We start from the raw sequence: 19,820 nt of genomic DNA, 5'->3' as shown, positions 1-19,820 counted from the left end.
ATAGTTCAATGCCGCACATGCACTTTGTGGGGCCACTTCGCCTGAGAGTGCACAACGATGAACACACCAAAATTGTTATGCAGATGATGCAGACCCGACGATCATGAAGATGGTAAGTGCCCGAAGTCGGGAGTAAACTTGATCACCGTCAACACGAACGAAGAAGAGGTTTTGGCCATCACTCGAAAGCAAGCGAAAGTATACCTCGACCCAATGGAGGAAAAGAAGAGACTAGAGGAAGCACAGGCAGCGATCCAGAAAGCAACGCAGGCAAAGATGACACACCTGAAGGACACGATTGGTACCTCCGCACGGAACTGCACAAAACAAAACATCGTATGGCAAATATTACAAACTGAGGTACCCATCAAGATAAATGATCTGTTGCTCACTATGCCTCAACTCCGTACGGCACTCATGAATATAGCTCCAATTGCTAAGCAACCAGCAGAGCAAAGAAGGGAGAAGGAAGGTGGCGCAAGTGTGGAAGATCTGATGCTGTTAGCCCTCTCATCCGGACGCCATCCAGCAGTCATTGAAATGGGAATTCTAGTGACTATTTTGACAAACACGATTGTGGACAAAGGATCCGGTGTTAATGTCTTACCGGAGGATACCTAGAAGAAGTTGGGGCAGCCGACATTGTGGCCTCCTACATTCCAACTGCTAACAGCCGACCAACACGGAATCAAACCATTGGGAGTCCTAACGGCACAACTAGTTACTATCGGAACACAGCCATTCCTGCTCGACTTTGTCATGATTCAACTGAAGCGAAAAGGATATGATGCTATTCTGGGCCAGGGGTGGCTGATACAAGCCAAGGCAAAACACGACTGGAAGAATACTTTATCACTTGAAAGCAAAGGGAGGAAATACATCATTGATTTACACACCCAAATGGTAGGAGAAGAAGCTCTGTCATCAAATTCTGAAGAGGAGGATGAAGGGAGGCAGCATATGGAACCAGATTAGGAGGGAGTCCTGCAGTTAGAAGGAGGATCAACGGACAATGATTTGGATTCTATCAACAGTCTTTACCACTAGCAAATAGAGGACTACAAACTCTTTTCGAGCTGTAATATGTTAAGGGTGGACGAAGGTGAGAAAAAAGAGGAAAATGAATGTCCGGAGGAATACAAAGAAGCGGAAGAAGGAAAGACAATTACGGCTGAAGCTGAGGGGAAGAACATACAGTACGAACCCAAAAAAAGGAAAGATCCCACCGTACGACTGTGCAGAAAGAAAATGTTACATCGAACCACGGATATAACAGAAAGGTGTCGGCAGCACGGAAGACACATCATACGATCTGCACAGGAAACAAAGAGGAAGGGTTCAATAGTACGGAGTACAGGTTCTAAAATCAAGCATGCACTTATTGACAAAGAGTGGCAGCTAATGGAATTCATGGTACCGAGTGTCGAAAACAAGTTGGGCAATATGGAGAAATCGTGTAAAATAAACTTTCACAATTGCAGGCAAAAAGGGCTACGGAGGTGACACAGAACAGGCGGAAAGCATGGCACAATAAGCACTTGAAGCTGAACAGGTTTCAGCCCGAACAGTGGGTGTTGAAGTATGATGGACGAAATGAAATCAAACCAGGGAAGTTTAAGGTGAAGTGGGTCGGGCCATACCAGATCCAAGAACTGGGTGATAATGATGCAATTAAGTTATGGACACTGGACGGCACAAACATACCAGATACAGTGAATGGGTCGAAGTTAAAAATATACTATGAAAGAAATGGTCCCCCACCAACAAACAACTGAGGAAGGAAAAAAATAGATGTAAGTAATGTATATATGTAAATAATATAGAAGTTGATAGTGTCAAGTAGTGAAACAGGAAGGAATGGCAAGCAAATTTGGAAATGAGTGGAATTTTCGGCATTACAAAGTAATGGGTAGCACAACCTGGTGTACAGCTTTAGCAAACACAATATAAAAACAGCATTTAAAACAATAACCATACGGCCTTATAAGAGCAAAAATAAGGAAACTATTATAAGTTTAGACACCGTACGGCAATTACAAAGGAACATACAGTGCAGACCCCGTGCAGATTTGGCAGCTTGCTGATGGAATCCCTGTTAATGTACGGACTTTCCATTTTGCATTTTTGGTACAGTACTACATATGGATTTGGCATACGGATTTTGGTACGAACACTGGGGATTATTGCTATTGCCACCGTACGAATGTTTTTAAGTTTAGTCACCGTACGGACTTTTCAATTTACCGTACAGATCTCTACAATGTAGTGTACCGTACGGATTTTGACAGTAATGCTTATCATACAAAGTGTAAACTTTAATACGTACGGATTTTATATTATGTTTGCCTTCTGTTGCTAGTGTACGGATTCAATGCCTGAAGTCCCCCGTACGGATTGGAGACATCACGAAGACGTAAAGTCTGTGTACAGTCTTTTAAGATGAATCACCATACGGCTTTTTAGTATGCATATGGACAAGGTGAACCACCGTACAGATTTGTTTTGCTCATTCCCATATGAACTTTATTAAGCAATTGAAAACATTTATTAAGCAATTTCAAACATTTAATGCACATTATACAGGGCCATACGGCAATATGATAAGGACATCTAAGGCATCTGTACAATGAGTAAATGGAAGGACATTTCATGCGTTACTAAGCTACCGTACAGTAATCCAGTTTGGTGTACAGAGTTCGAAGTTCTCATTTCCAGTTACCATATGGAAATAAAGAATACAAGAACCATACAGGCAATTACAATTTATCTTCTAGGGCGAAGCAACATAAGGAAGGAGTCGGGAGGCCGTCCAATAGCAACAAGACTATGGAAGATGCAATCCATTGTGTAGTTGTACATTGGCAACATAGAAGAAAGGTGGTAGGAGGTTTTCTAAAAAAACAAAAAAAAAACAAGTTGAAACAATTTGGAATGAGTAATGCATAATGCCAAAGGGAAGGGTAGACATAAGCAGTTGCCAGAAAGAGTGTGGAATCAGAAGAAATCGCAAAAATAGTGGGTTCCATGCAATTTTCTGTGAGGGCAATGCCCCCTAGACCCCCAGTGGTTGCGGATTATCAGTCATGGGAAGTATGACCAGTTGATGAGACCTAGAGCTGTTGTAGGCATGGAGTGTCTGTGTACCAGAGGTACTTGGAGTAGGTGTTGGACATGAGGTTGTCTTGGTGGATGCATAGAGAGCTCGGGAGGAGCTGATCATCCAATTGGAGGTAGTACAGTGACACTTGGCTCAGGGTACCCAATGTTGATGCGAGTTTTATATCACTTACATAACATATTAGGATTTGAATATTCAATATGGGATATCAAACATGCAACTCCTCTCTTGAAAAGTTATTACTCATGAAGACATAAGCAATAGCTCCAATGTTCCTTACACCGTTGGATACTCGCTCAGTTTTATCGATGTGATTCGCTAGTAATCACGTAGGCAGCCTTACGCTATTCATTCAAGGATGACTTGGACTTTGGTGGAATGAAGGTGATGGTGGCTCGGTTTGTGAAATGTGTGGAAGTAGAAAATGTTGATGGTGGCGATGGTGATGGAAGGTGAGTGGATGCGTTCTGATACTTGATCTACTCTAACTTTCTCCTCTCTAAACTTCAACTACCCAACTACTCACTATTCTACTCCTATTCCTATGAATGGAAGGTTAGCAAATGGACGGGGATCGAACCTAATGAGAGTTGACCAACGGCCTCACTTCCACAGGTGCAATGATTCAAAGGAATAATAAACTAGTGTACCACACAAAGCTTCCCAACCAGCCGCTAGGATGCTAGTGGTCTAGCATTGATCCCTATCAAACATTTACCAATGCTACCATACAACTATCCATCTACTTCACTCCTACTTGAACAACTTAAACAACTTAAAATGAAATCTAACTAAGTAGAAGTAGAAAACATGCAATAACACCCAATGTTCTTGATCAACATGCCAATCGCAACAATGAAAAAGAGAGCATTTTGGTATTATCTTCGCAACAATTTCTCCAACCACTTTACAAATGAGAGCAAATGGCCTTTTATAGGGGCCAGAAATACAATGGACGGTGGAGATTAAAACAAGATCAACGATCCAGATTGGATCCTCAAAACCCTAATTAGGGTTGCCACCCCATCGGCCAATGAGAAGCTGCCACCTCATCAATGGACCAATGAAAAAAGTGCAAAAAGTGGCAACCAATGAGAAGGCAGCAAAATGGTGGCCAATCAGAAATAGACACTTGTCCTATTCTAGAAGAAAGGGAAATTTGCCTCTTGGGCTTATATCAAATGATCTTCTAATATAACTCTTCCTTTTTCTTTCATCTTCTTAGCTAAGGAAATGAACTTAGCTAGCCTTTCGTTAACTTCTTCCATAAGGAGGACAAGGTGTGTGCTTCGCCTTGAGTTCCGCTGACTTCGCCACGTTGTTCGCTGCTTGCAATATCCTTTTGTGATCCTTCTCATACTCCTTTGCAAATCCAATAAAAGCACTGAGAGAGGAAAGGATGCCCAAATGCTTTTTCTTGATAGCAACCTTTCCCAACTCATCCAGTCTTGATCCAAAATCTGTCTCATTGATATCCTTACTGTCTTCATGGCGAAGGCATCGCAAAATATCTTGTAATCCTTGTTATTGTGCAAATGGAGCTGCAGATAGCATTCATGTATCAAATATTGTCCCGGTCCGCTACCAACTTCTCCTAAGGCCTTAAGTCCTGGACTTTTGTACAATCTAGCAATTAGGTAGAACAAATAGGAGCTCATGTAGAATTGCCTTTGGTTTTGCACGGTTCTAAGTTGCAATTCTAAGTTCTTGCTTATGATCTTGGCCCCATTGAAACTTCTTTTCCCTTTCTCAATCTCATCATGAAGAAGTACATCCAGTTTTCAAATCTCATCCCTTGAGCTAGGCCCATGCTCCAACTGAGCAGAACAATGAGATCACCATATTCTAGTTTGAAATCTACCACTGTAAGCCTCGATGATCTGTTAACTCCTTTCCTTCCCTCGTGTATCCAATTCTGCTTTAGATGAGTGTAATAGGCCCCTTGGTTATCTTGAAATGATTTAGTTTCTTGGTCCATCATTACAATTGTCATGCCCTTGTACTGGAGAATGTTAAATGTTTCTTCAATTGCTTGTTCGCCAATGTTGGCCAACACTCTCTTCCCTTCATCAAAAATGATGGAATTACTGTTTAGATCAAATTTGGATGCACATTCCATAATCAATTCTGGACAAGGCAATGTGGGAGGAAAAGCCACTACGTGTACAATTCCACTCTTGTATATCCTTTTTGCCAAGGGGGATTGTCCTTCCTTCAGTCTGTCCCTCATCCGTATCATGTCCACTGTACAGATATTGGTGTCGGTTATTCTCTTCATTTTCGAGAAGGAAGTATTGGGCATCATATCCTCTTTGTCTTTCTTAGTGTTCGCCTGCTTGGGATTCTTACTTGCACTATCATCCTCCATGCTCGTCGCCCTATTACAGGATGGTAGAGTGGTGGACCAAAAGGCAAGAAGAACCAAGCGGAGCAATCCTTAGACTAGAATGAAAGATGGATGTCAGCTTAAGCACTCCTTGCAACTCTAGAGGATGAAAATTCACCTTAACCGATAAACTTACAGTGACTGTTCGGAACCTAGGATATGACTTTCAAGTAGTTCAAATCCTTTTGCAAATAGAAATTTACACTCCTAAAACTATCCAACACTTGCCTTTAATGCAAAAATCAAACTATCATATGTATCTCTTCTCCCAACAAAATTGCCAAAATCTGGTATAAAAATGCAGTCCTAAGTAGAAAAAAATCAGACCTTCACCATGAATTGCTCAAAAATTAGAATCAGATCTGTCTCAATAAAATGCCAAGAATGGAAGATTTTTCCTTTCTCTCAAATTTGCCCATGCATGAAGTCTGCAATCTGCCCAAAATGCTACCTAGGGCACAAATCACAGCCCACAAATGGAGGAGAAAACCACCAAAATATGCAAGAATCTGCCCACAAGAAAAATCGCCAAAGTCTGAAAATGGAGAATTGCAAGCAAAAATTGCCCAAGCATGCAAAAAACTGCCCTCCACTAAATTCGCCCAAGTCTGGAAAAAATCTGCCCCTCCACAAAATTCGCCCACATGGAGAGGAAGAAATGATTTGTACAAATGAAATGGGGAGGAGACTCCCTTTATAGCCAATTTTCTTTCTCCATAAAGCTGGCCTACATGGTCTAGGAGAAAACAAAAAACAAAAATTAAATTCAAGTTAAGGCCCACAATTAACTACTTAGCTCAAAAAAATTAATTTTACCAAAAGAAAATTGCACTTTTAAATTTACCAATTAGCTCCAATCGCAAAACAAAATTAAATGGCCTTGAGAGTGTTAAATATTTCCATTTAATAAGGGTTTAGTAATTAATACGTCATTAAATTTGGATTTTGGCTAACCAAAAGCCATTTTTTCAATATTAAATTACTAAATTCATTAAAAACTTAAAAGTTTTCAAGGCAAACTAATCCAATTAAAGTCAATTTTTGCAATTTTCTACCAAATCGATTTTGCCAAGCTAAAAATAATAAAAAAATTAAAATTAAAATTGCATTTAGAACCAAAAAATTGATTTTTTGCAATTTTCCTCATTTCAACAAAATTTAAAAAATTTCACTAAAGAAAAATTTGAGATTTTCCAAAAACTTAAGTCTAAAAAATTTCTCTTTTGAAAATTATCCAAATTTACAGAGTTAAAACCAAATTTTCAAAAGAAAACGTCTAAGTACAAAATTCACAACTTTATCTTGCCAAGTTGAAATTAAATTAGAAAATTATTTGGCCTAAGGACAAAATTGATAGCTCTGGAAAATCAAGTTGAAACCGGGTCAAAATAAATCTAACCTTCTCCCCACTAGCCCTGAAGGTGTCCAAGGCTCAAAATTTTCAAAACTCAAAATTGTTGGACAATCCAAAAATTTGCCAAGGCGATTAGGAAAAAGAGGGTCCCCAAAAATTTTGGGGCGATGGTGTGAAAACCTCACAACACCTAGGAGTTGGAAACAAATAAAGCAACACGGGTGGCTATCAAGGTCAGCTAAGGAGAGAGTATTGTGTTAGTAGAGGCTACAGATGCAACGTGGTTTGGAGACCAGTTTGGTGCAGGCACGAGACAAATGTGAAAGTGACGTGACAAAAGCAGACTTATCTTGTTGTAGTTAGTCAATGTATTTTGTTTGTTAATTGTCTCAGATATTTTGTAATTGTCATCTGGAAACGACTTTTTCTTTTTGGGGGGATGATGTCGTAGGTAAATATTGTGTAGCCGACAGGTCCCTTTGGAAAGGTTCTTGTTATGTAGCCAACGAACCCCTTCGGGAAGGTTCTTCGGAAAGTATTTATACACCCTTCGAGATCATTGTAATCATCATTTGTATGTAATCCTTTGGCATATGCAAGTAATAGGAGGAGTTATGTTGTTCTATCTATTGCCTGTATGCGTTGATTTCTTTACCCAGTACGGTAAACAACCATATTGACTAACTATTTCCAACTCATGCAATAGCATAACGATTGACCAACATCTTCCATTCCACATTAAACATAACGAATAACCAATATTTCTATTCATATGAACTAAACATGAGTAACTAATTTAACCAACTATTTCAGATTAGCTTGAAATACAAATGGCCAAATAAAATTTTCAAAATCAACCAAATAGGGGATGTAACAGAAATTCGTCATTGACAAGGAAATCTCACCCTCTTTTTTTCGTCTTTACTTATAAATTTACCTCAGTAGTAGGAAATCAACCATGAAAAGGAAAATTACTCATTCACACATTGAAACAAACTTTCAACATTCAACTCTTGGTTTTAGTTATTCTTCAAAGAGTGGGAAAACAATCCCTAGAAGGAACTTCCTGAGCTTGACATCCCTTTACATCCTTTTGCAAACTGAAACTTTCACAATTTCGCCCTTAATTTCCATCTTTCACAATCACAACATTTCAACTTCTTACTTCTTTAAAAATATTCCATCTGAACTTGACAAGATACTACAACCTTCCCAATAGTTTAGGAGACCCAAAGGCTCAAACAACTGCCAACCTGGACTAAAACTAACAAACACCTGTGACAAACTAAGCTAAGCACTAGAACAACTAAGCAAAAAGTGGGAATCCCCATTTGCAATGGGTTGTGTGTGTTTGCAATACAACAGTAGTCGGGCTGAATTTATGTTTCTATGTACTTCTGGCATGACACTAAATAGAAGAATGCCTTAAAGGCTCTATATATAATTACTTCTTATGATTAAAGTTAATGCTATAGCCAATTAATTACAAAGAAAAGAATCAAATTTCATTATCAAGCATGAAATAAATTGTATTCAACCTTGACAATAATTGCAAATTGCTTTCAGTCAATTTCTCAACAAATTTGCTAGGCAAAGAAACTGAATTTGCTTGTGATTTCTTGTCCTGTCCATCCTTGGATGCCTTTAATTGACTCCATGCTATAGCTATCTGTCAATCATTAGAAAAGAATGAAGGCATCAGGTAGTAGAATCTCACTTTATAGGATTGTCAATCTCAGATACAAATATGGTGATAACATAAAAATTAGTGAGTACAGTACAAAATATATATTATGAGCATATCACAATTTTTTAAAAATATCAGATCTCTGTAATATAAATTGCGTTTCTTTCAAAACAGTTAATCCTCATTGGTGGTTAATGCATAGCAAACAAAGATAATATTGTCTGACCTTGATCACAATTCAAAAATTAATATACCTGCTCTTCTAGTGTTCGAGACAGGAAAGTTCCTTCACTACTCCACGATCTCTTTTAAGACAGTCAACAATTTGTATTAGTAGGTTCCTGATAATAAGCAGATTTTTTTCTTCTCACTGACATGTATATAACTCTTTAATTCAGAATTTATAAAAGGACTACAATCAGAAAGAAAAAATGTTACTAACATGTTCAGAACTGTTAGCTTGTTTATGATGTCCTGCAACCACAATAGCAGAGAGCAATTTTGGATCTGGTTTTTCCTCAAGAAGAATGGAGCTAGTTGTTGCCTGAGATACTGTATTCAATTCGTCCTCTGATCTCTGTGTATCTCCTTGCTGGGGCACAGGATACTCTTCACAAGAAGTTGCATTTATTTCTTGACATGGATTATTATTGTGATTGATGGGACCTGCCACAATAGACCCTGCTATTTTACAGCAACTGGTCAGATGGTTGGGAACATGCAGAACATGAGAAACGAAATTCCGTGATAATGACCCTCTTGGAACAATATTTGCTGAACGCTGATTCTCAACTTGCGGAGAATGCAAAGAATTCCGTTGATGTTCAGTGGAAGATTTGTTTTTTGGTTGATAACCTATAAATTCACAATGACCTCTCCTGCACAAGACAAAAGAAGATAGTTCACTCGGTAACATTAGAAACATGATACAAGGTTAGATACTAATGAAACCAATGCAGATTGATCATATATCATGAAAATTCTGTTAAACTTTCAACATGTCTGAATGAAGACAATGTGATTCTACCTCCAATGATGTGCCAGAGTTTTTGTTTCCAAATATATGTTAAATTTAGCTTCAAACCATAATTTGTATCACAGCAGTATTAAAAGGATTCCAAAAAAAGAGACCAATAATAATAGCTTACATGAAGGTAGCAATAATAATAACTAAAAGAAAATTTTCCCAGAAATAAACTCTTGCAAATTTCTTACTCTTCTATCTTGAGGTAGTTGCGTTTTGTTTATGTGTCCCCTTAATTAGATACAACAAATACATAGGAGGAAAACTGATCTAACTATGCATGATGTTTCACACTTAATGACTAATATTACTTGTGAGTTATGCAAAGTGTACAACACTTATCCCAACAATCTCCCACTTCCTGTATACATATAAAGGGCTAGAACCATGATTAAAAAATGTGCTGAATTCATTGAGGCAAAACTGCCTATAGCTTTCTTATGCAAAACAAACTTTTCTAATCTAACTGGCTTGGTAAGAGAATCTGTAAAAGTGTCCAAGGTTTCAACTTTCTCTAACACTTTATCATTCACCATGTCACAAACAAAGTGATAATGAACGTCTATATGCTTGGACTTAGCATAGAATGTAGCATTCTTGTAACTAAACCTATGAAACTTTTACTATCATAAGTTATAACCAATACTTGCTGATCTGTGAATAGAACCAATATTTGTGCATAACCTCTATAGCCAAACTGCTTCCTTCCAAGCATGTCCAGCTACCCTATATTCAGACTCTGTAGTTGAAAAAGAAGCCACTAATTGCCTCTTGCTCATCCAATCAAATAGTCACCCAAACAAGGCAAAGATGTTTCCACTTGTGGACCTCCTGCACTGCAATCAATATCACTTGCCGAATCTATATATACAAATTGCAAGGTCTATCCTCTTGCTCATACGTCTCCTAATATAGTGAATCGATGAATCTAAAGTACCACAAAGATAATTGAAAACCCTATTTACCACAGTCCATTGTTCTTTACCTAGGTTAGACATAAACCTACTATAAGCTTCCACAGTTACACTTATTAAGCAATATCTGTTTTGTGCATATCACGGGATACATGAGGTTACTACCCACTACACTACCAAATGGAACACATATCATATATTTTAGTATGCCTTAAGTCATAAGACATCCTTACAAAGACAACTAAGTAAGATCTAAAAAGGGAACACCCACAAATTTAGGATCTTGCATATTAAACATTTGCAACATAGAATAGGTGTACGTTGTACTATTTTTACTCAACCAAAGACATTTGCTATCTCTATCCCTCTTTAATTCAATTCTCAAAATGAATTTTGCATCCCCTATGTCTTTTATATCAAACTGCACAGAAAATTTAGATTTCCAATTACTTTATCATACAATATAACCTTGCTATTTCCAATTAGAAAAATGTCATCCACATGCAAAACAATAACAAAAAAGTGATCACCTACATGCTTGTAATTTAAGTTGTCAGTTCTCATTTGGAAACTGATTGGGTTTGCAGATTTGGTTCACGGAGGTGACAGTTTTTTTTAAGCTTGGGTTCTTTTGCGTTCCTCCATGCCAAAGAGAACAACCCACTGGGCAAGCATGATGGAAAACACTAGAGTTGAAATTAAGGGAAAGGCTAGGCTTCTAGCCGCACAATTGAGAATTGGTTCTCACAATTTAGATGTATGACAGATGGATGGGCAGTCCCCAAGGAAGAGACGTGTGTGTGTGTGTGTGTCTGTAGGAGTAGAAGAGACATGTCTCTATGTTAATCAATATTTGTTATTGTAAGTTAATTGTAAATAGAAAATATCAACAACACACACACACACACACACACATATATAGAAGTAGATATGTCTAATGGATGATTAATCAAATGCAATAATGTTTAACCAATAACCATCGTCTCTAGATCAATTCAATCCGACTGAAGCTGCAACATCAACACTCCCTCTTAGCTAAGGAGGATAAACACATGACTAGATATTACCTCAATGTAATATTACGAATGACAAGTTTTAAGGATATCTTTGATCAAAAGATATTCACCATTTAGATATCATTTCATGATATCAAGAGTAATCGCCTCAGAATATCAAGTCACAGGGTATTCGCCAAGTACTCGAAAATGTCCATAGATAATGTATCCTCAATAATACTTACCATAGAAACATTCATGGTCTATTTAAGGAATTTAATCCACCTTGCAAGATATAATGTATCATGATCTGTCTCACACATCATAAGATGTCCATCACAATAGTAGGTAATGGTTTGTTTAATGAACTTAATCCACCATGCAAGTTATCATCTATCATGATATGCTTAGACATCATAAGATGTCCATCACAATAGAAGGCTATGGTCTGTTTAAGGAGCTTAAACCTATCATGATCTACTTAGACAACATAAGATGTCCACCATAATAGAACATTAAGTTCTTGAAAGATTACCACCTTTCAATAACTTCTACATATACAAGTGATAATCACTTGGAATTCGTCACTTCCAAATGATGTACATAGCTGGTAGGCCCATTAAAATCATGCAGTCACACACATGGACTTTCAGACTCCCTTTGAATATCAATCTTTTGAGCTCCTCATCCAATGTTGTCTCTGATGAAATGTTAGACTCCCTTTGAATCTCATATCAATCTTCCTTTTCTTGCAAGAACATCCTTGGAGACAAAGGAAAAGATCAAGGCAAATAGCTCTTTATAGTACGTACAGAAATACAAATAAGAGAAAGACTTCGATGAGTAGATTACATGTAATACTCAAAGATAATGAATACTTATCTGCACATCCTTGATATGAGTTGCTTCAATTTTTGTTTCAAATAATGACATCCACCTCCAAACTATTTTCTTCTATAAATATTCTATACTTAGAATAATTAGTTTCACTTTTTCACAATCTTTTAATTATATATTTTATATCCTACTCATAAGAGGATGTACTTTTCAAATCCAAAGATTGTGACTTTTCAGAAATAAACTAAACCCTTTTTAACTATAGTCGCTCTGTATTATCCCAATTCTTGTATTTAACTTTTATCCTGCGTACACATCCCCCTTTTAAATGATATTTGTGACTTTGTCCTTGAAGAGAATATGATTGAATCTGTATAATAATATCTTTTGCAATTTAAAACTTTTATCCAAACAATAACTTTGAATGCTGGAATAAGCAATTATACACATGAACACAATGACACAACGGTTTATGTGGAAACCCAATGTGGGAGAGAACCACGACAAAAAAATGCTTTCTTATATAAATTCTTCTTTAGAATGTTTGTAGGCTATGACCTACTAGAGGCTCCAACACCTATGTTTATGAGCATCAACTCACTAGAAGCTCCAACTCCCACACTTCGCAGGCTCCAATCTACTATAAGTTGCTACTCCCACTCTTCGCAGGCTCCAACCTACTGGAAGCTCCTACTCCCACAATGTTGTTTGATGAAATATTGTCATTGATATCAAGTTAGAATCAATAAAGTATTTGAAGATACGTTTAATAAACAAATAAACAGATGTGATGAAGATAAAGTATAAGCCAAATATTCAAAACAGAAATAGATAACTCGGTCAGAGACATACTTTTAGCCAAGATAATAACTCAAACATATGTATAGTTATAGTTGCACAACAACATAAGAGTTAGATGTATAAGACAAACATAGAAGAGTCACCCCACAGTATGAAGACTATTTAGTGGCCAATAAAGATGGGATGATTTACAAACTAAAGTCTGCAATATAGGCAAGCACAAAAGAAAATATGGAGTAAGAGAAGTAATAAGTAGACTGATATAATAGAAGTCAACCATGAACAGTGAGTCTATACAATATGAAAAAATAAGAAGAGACAAATACATAGATGTTAGGACTGAAGATTGTTGTTGAAACAATCATTACAGAGTATGATGTCGATGGAAAATATATTCAGCATTATACTGATAAATATACTGGGGCAAAGATAATGATACAAAATATCCAGCTTCCTTAAACAACTAAAGAAGAATCATCGTGGCATCAACTACTCAATAACAATTATGGAATGTGGAACTTGTTATAGCTATTAAGATAAAACACGTCAGCATGTGGAAATTATTGGGACCATCAACATAACATAACAGTTTATAAGGAAAACATTGGGGACACATGAACAAGATGGTGACTTCATGCCTATGTCTAACAACAATAGAATATCATACGAAAAGATGAACACTACTCTTACAGCAGTTTCGTATCATGTCCCCACTCTAGCTCAGTCTAGCAAAGACATGTGAGTCAGCTTATTATGGGGTCTTGTAGGCTGACAGGGTTGGATAGAGACCCAGTATGGTTATTCAGTGTTGGGGACTTGGTGTTCTAGCAGTTATTGATAAGTTGGGAGACGTTCCTTGTTTTTAGGAGACAATTCCTATATTTATGGGATTCATTCCTACTTTTTAGGAGGTATGATCATGCACAGGGTTGGGTTTCCATGAGTTTGCTCTTTGGGTTCAGTTTCAGAGGGATAGAGCTTGTTTCCTAAAATTTAGGAGCATCCCTAGATTTTAGGGATGAGACTGCTAGTGGATCCTTGATTACCGACTTCAGTCACAGACAGGTGACAGGATGATTTTATGGTTTGTGATGTCAGTTGGGCATTTTGTAGCTATTTGGGTTATATTTTTAATATTTCCTAAGTTAGCGTTTAATAATTAAATAAGGCTAAGTTAATAGCCATTTTGGAGTAATAAGGAGAATTTTGACCTCATTTGGATGCGTACCCCTTGGTGTGATAGCTCGTTGGAAAGGTCTTGAACTTTTCTAAATCTTTCTCTTTGGTCTCAGAGCAATTCAGTGAACGGATTTATGTCTATGGAGAAAAAGGGTCATTTTTAGTAACATTGCCACTTTAAAATAAGACTTAAATCACTTTTGTAACCCAACGCCTTTTGGAGTCACTTTAGGGTTCGATTTGCTTTGGAAGGGGTTATAAGGAGATGGAGGCACCATTCCTCATTCATATTATGCATTTTAAACTTGTTTACAAATTTTCTCTGCTTGGGCGATTTTATTCTGGGACGCAAACCCCAGGGTATTTACTGGTTGGGATGTAACCTTCAGCAGTATTTGGTCTTGAAATTTTCAGTAGTATTAGCTGGTATCAGGGAAGGAGGATGCCATTTCAGCTTGGGTCTGCAATATTGTTTAGCTGGGCACGATTATTGGTACATGGGAAAGTGAGCCTTGCAGCAGTAGCCGCCATTTGCAGCACTTTGAAATATAGAGTCGGATAATCAGCAGCAGACGTTTGCATGTTCACAGTCCTTTTCCATCAGCCAGTTTGGCGTCATTGTTAGGAAAAATGTATTGGATCCTTTATTTGGCTCTATAATTCAGAGATCTGCCTGGTACGATTTGTATCAATTCTGATTTTGCTGCATATTGTTATTTATTTTCAGATTCTTTTCATATCATTTGCTCATTCTCATTTCTATGTTGAATAATCATCAAAAACACAAAAACAAACAAACTCTTCTGCATTTCCGTCTAGTTCTGCAAGAAAACTTTAATAAACAGGAAAAAGAAAATTAAAAAGAAAAAATATAATAAAGCTACAGCAGATTAGCAGCAGAGATCCATCAGGGATCTTTCATTTCAATTTAACAATCAGCGAAGACATATCATATATCATGTTTGCAAGCACATGGACTTTAACATCGATAATTTGAATGGCATGGATTTTGTAACATGCTTAAAGAAGCAAGATGGAAAGAGACCTTATACAGAGGAGTAATTGGATGTCTGTGAAGGAATGCATGTACTGACAAGATACGAATGAAGCCACAGGAATATGAGTAAAGATGTCAGCATGAAGAAATAGCAATAAGGACCAGATTTGTTAGCCGACTGGATAGTTCCGGCAGTATTTTCTAGTCTGTAGCCGACGGTCTGGCGGTGTTTCGGTATTCTGTAGCCGACGGTCCAGCGGTAAATAATTTGTAGCGGATAGAATAATTGTGGCCGACGGACTCCTTCGGGAAGGTTCAGCGATAGTATTTATAGCCCATCTGGGATCATTGTAAATCATCATTCATCTACTATTGCTAATATAATTCTACTGTTCGTGTTGTATTGTCTGTATGCGTTCATTTTCTTTACCTGTACGGTAAGCATTTGGCGTCGTTGCCTTATGAATCTGGAAGGTGGGAAGAATGAAGATTAATGCCAAATCAGCTTAACAAGGATCGGAATAAGGCGAAGGGAAAAGATGGAATCCGTATTGCACAAGAGAATTTAATTCTGGCACAGCAAGCTGAACGCCGACGGAGATTCCAGAAGATTGCCGACGGAAACCGAAGTGTGGAGGAATTGTTGGAGGAGATTCGGCAGCGGGTGGAATTGGTGGAAGAAGCACGGGAGAAGTTCTTGAATTTGTGTTCGCCGAGGGAAGAAAATTCAAACGGGAGAGCATCAACTCGCACAGCTCGCAGTGCCGACGGAGCACGAGCGTGGAGTGACCTCTTCGTCCAGGATAGACTTCCGCGGGAAACAATTTCGGAGGATCCTTCGTCTTCACCAAGGTTGGCAGCTATCGACACCTCCAGTGAGGGAGTGTAGACCGCCGATGTGGGAGTGCAAACCTCCGGTGTGGGAGACCAGTCTGCCGGTGTGGGAGTACAGACTGTCGGTGTGGGAGTTCAGACTGCCGGTGTCCGAGTGCCAATCGCCGGTGTGGGAGTGCCAACCAGTGTAGGAGTGCAGACCTCTAGAGTTATGGCGGCACCCAAAGAAAAGCTGCCAAAATTTGAAGGCGATGGTACAGCCGACCCCCTCCGACATTGTAAGACATGTGAGACGATCTAGCGGGCAAATGGAATGACAGATGCCGACGAATGGGCCAGGCAATTTTCGGCAACCCTACGAGGTGTCGCGATTGATTGGTTTTTAGATATGGATCCGCAGAAGCTGGATACCTAGGATAAGATTAAAAAGGAGTTCTTGGCGGAATTTAAACTTTTGCAGGACAATGAAATCGTAGCGGAAATTTTCAATACCATGCAAGGGAAGCATGAAACTGTCTGTGTCTACGCCAGGAGATTAAAAGACTTAATAAACAAAATGGAAAGCAAGCCAGCGGACGGATTGCAGAAAAGGTGGTTTGTGGACGGCCTACGCTCACAGTTGCGAAGGAAGATGAAAAATGTACCACAATCGTCATATGCTGATGCTTATAACAGAGCACTGGACCTTGAAAGTGCGCAGAAGACAAAGAAGAAGAAAACCAGCTCCTCTGACTCTGATGATGACAAATCTGCTGGAGATGATAGCAACGACGACGAAGGTAGTAACAAAAAGGTTCGTGCCTTACAAAAAGATATGGTTTGAATGATGGAGTTTAAAAATATGCAGAAAGGGCCAAAAGGTAGTGAATTATCGTGCACGGAATGCAAGACCGACGGTCATACTAAAGGATCGTGTCTGAAGAACCAATTCTGTGACATCTGTCAGATCAAGGGACATTCGACAAAAGACTGCCCCTTTAACATGAAAACAAGAGGATCTCCGCAGGTGCTTCTCACACAGGAGGCCTCCCCGTCAGGTGGTAACGGAAACACAAATGCCGCCGGCGCTATATCTGGAGGATACAGAAATAATCGACGTGGACAAAATAACAACAATAACAATACCAATACAAGCAGAAGTTGGATTCAGTATGATGCAAACGGATGACCGATTATTCAATGCCAAGCATGTAACTTGTGGGGGCATTTTGCGCGGGAATGTCCAACAGCAAATACACCTCAACTATTGTGCCAATGGTGTGGACCCGGCGATCACGACGACTCAAAATGTCCAAAATCCGGAGTGAACTTGATCACTGTTGGAGCCGATGAGGAAGAAGTTCTCGCAATTACGCGGCAACAAGGAAAAGAATACTCGGACCCCGCCGAAGAAAAGAAGAAATTTGCGGCAGCACGGGCGAAGGTTGGAAAAGTATCTCAAGCAATAACTTCTCTGGACACCGCCGCCACTTTAGCAAGAAATTCCGCAGAACAAAACATAGTACGACAAATTTTGCAAACGGAGGTGCAAGTAAAGGTAAGTGATTTGCTTCTCACCATGCCCCAACTTCGTTCTGCTCTTTCAAATATGGCAGGGGAATCAAGCCTCGAGAAGGAAAAGTCACCGAAGAACCGAGTCGACGAAAAGAAAAGGAAATTGTTACGGGAGGAGAAGATCAGATGTTGTTGGCGCTGACATCCGGACGGCACCCTGCAGTTGTCAGGATGGGGATACTTGGACATGGTCTCACAGACACCATAGTGGACGGAGGGTCCGGCGTAAATGTATTGCCAAAAGAAACTTGGAGTAAACTTGGACAGCCGACATTGTGGCCTCCAAGGTTTCAGCTACTGACCGCTGATCAACATGGAATTAAACCACTGGGTATTCTCATGGCACAGCCGGTAACCATTGGCACCCAGCCGTTCCTCATGGATTTCGTGGTGATTCCATTGAAAAGGAAAGGCTATGATGCCATCCTGGGCCGCGGGTGGCTTATCGAAGCAAGAGCTCGACACGACTGGAAGAAGAACACTTTATCCCTGGAAAGTAAAGGTTGTCGATTCGTCATTGATCTGCATACCCAAATGGTAGGGGAAGAGGCTCTGTCGTCAGATCCTGAGGGAGAGGAGGACGAAGGTAGACGACGGATGGAACCGGATCAGGAGGGCGTCCTCCGATTGGATGGGGGAACAATGGATGACGACTTGGATTCCGTCAACAGTCTCTACCACTGGCAAATGGGGGACTATGAATTATTTCACAGCTGTAATGTTCTGTCAATTGAGAACGAATATCCAAAGGAGTTTACTGAAGTAAAGGAGGGGGAGGCACCGTTGGATGTTACACCCACCCATGCATTCAGTAAAGGACAGACAATCAAGTACAACAAAGCTCCGCTACAAACAATGAATTTGGGGGACGAGGCAGAGCCGAAGAACATACTAGTCGGAGATAATTGGGATCCAGTACTCAAGGCTGCGGCATTCAAGATATTTATGGACTACAAGGATGTGTTTGCATGGACATACAAGGACCTCAAAGGAGTACCGCCAGAATTGTGTGTGCACTGCATCCCGCTGGTGGACGGAGCTGTACCTGTACGGAAGCGACCCTACAGGATGAATAAGAACTATGCCGCACGGGTTACAGAGGAAATCAACCGGATGCTCGAAGCCGGCATTATCTTCAAGGTACAGATCAGCGAATGGGTGTCACCAATAGTCATTTCCTTGAAGAAGGATACCATTCAGATCCGGATATGCGTTGATTTCAGATGCCTAAATGCTGTAACGATCAAAGATCCTTTTCCGATTCCATTCACAGATAGCATTCTCGAGGAGGTCGCGGGACATGAAATCTACTCTTTTATGGACGGGTTCTCTGGATATAATCAAATTTCTATAGCGGAGGAGGATAAGTTGAAGACAACGTTTATTGTTGAACATGGGGTCTACGCATACAACCGGATGCCTTTTGGGTTGTGTAATCCACCGGCCACATTCCAACGGATTATACTGCATATCTTCGACAAGATGTCTGTGGGAAATTTCAAGGCCTTCTTGGATGATTGGTCAATATTTAGCACAGAGGATGGACACCTGGCAGCACTTGGTGAGTGTATGGAGAGATGTCGTAGGGCCTGGCTAGCATTGAATCCAAAAAAGTGCAGATTTATGGTTCCGCACGGCAGATTGCTCGGACACATTGTCTGTAAGGAAGGATTAAAGACAGATCCCGACAAGGTGAGAGTCATTCTCGAAATGCAGCCATCTACTAATGTGACGGAGGTAAAATCTTTTCTCGGGCATATAGGTTATTATCGAAGATTTATTAAAAATTTTGCCAAGGTGTCCCAACCGTTAGATAAGCTAACATGCAAGGAAGAAGCATTTAGATGGGAGAAAGAGCAGGATGAGGCATTTGAAGGGCTAAAGGTACGACTGGCTACGGCACCCATCCTGGCATATCCGGATTGGAATAAAGAATTTCATGTTCATGTGGATGCCTCCAATTATGTGATCGGCGCAACCCTGGCACAGACTGGTAATCACGGACTAAATCATCCAATATACTTTGCCAGCCGGTTGCTATCAAAGGCCGAGCAGAACTACAGCACAACTAAAAGAGAAGCCTTGGGAATGGTTTATGCTATGCAAAAATTCCGTCATTATTTGCTTGCTACACCGTTTG

At 39.5% G+C, this 19,820-nt stretch overlaps 1 protein-coding gene across 1 annotated transcript in view; it reads right to left on the bottom strand.

The window, feature by feature from the left end:
* LOC149528355 (protein MICRORCHIDIA 2-like) overlaps positions 1 to 19,820 on the bottom strand; it is a 313,301-nt gene that overhangs the window by 91,588 nt on the left and 201,893 nt on the right. The window contains exons 16-18 of the mRNA XM_089811551.1: positions 8,988 to 9,423; positions 8,800 to 8,850; positions 8,397 to 8,527 (exon numbers count right to left, since the gene is read on the bottom strand). Coding sequence (XP_089667677.1) covers positions 8,397 to 8,527; positions 8,800 to 8,850; positions 8,988 to 9,423 — 618 coding nt within the window. The remainder of the gene's footprint in view (positions 1 to 8,396; positions 8,528 to 8,799; positions 8,851 to 8,987; positions 9,424 to 19,820) is intronic.

This window comes from Cupressus sempervirens, chromosome 11 (assembly GCF_028749045.1).
Source record: "Cupressus sempervirens isolate cs-2001-9-10 chromosome 11, ASM2874904v1, whole genome shotgun sequence".
In the NCBI taxonomy this organism is placed as follows: Eukaryota; Viridiplantae; Streptophyta; class Pinopsida; order Cupressales; family Cupressaceae; genus Cupressus; species Cupressus sempervirens.
The sequence above is the reverse complement of the archived record's forward strand: the minus strand, read 5'-3'. Positions and strand labels throughout refer to the sequence as shown.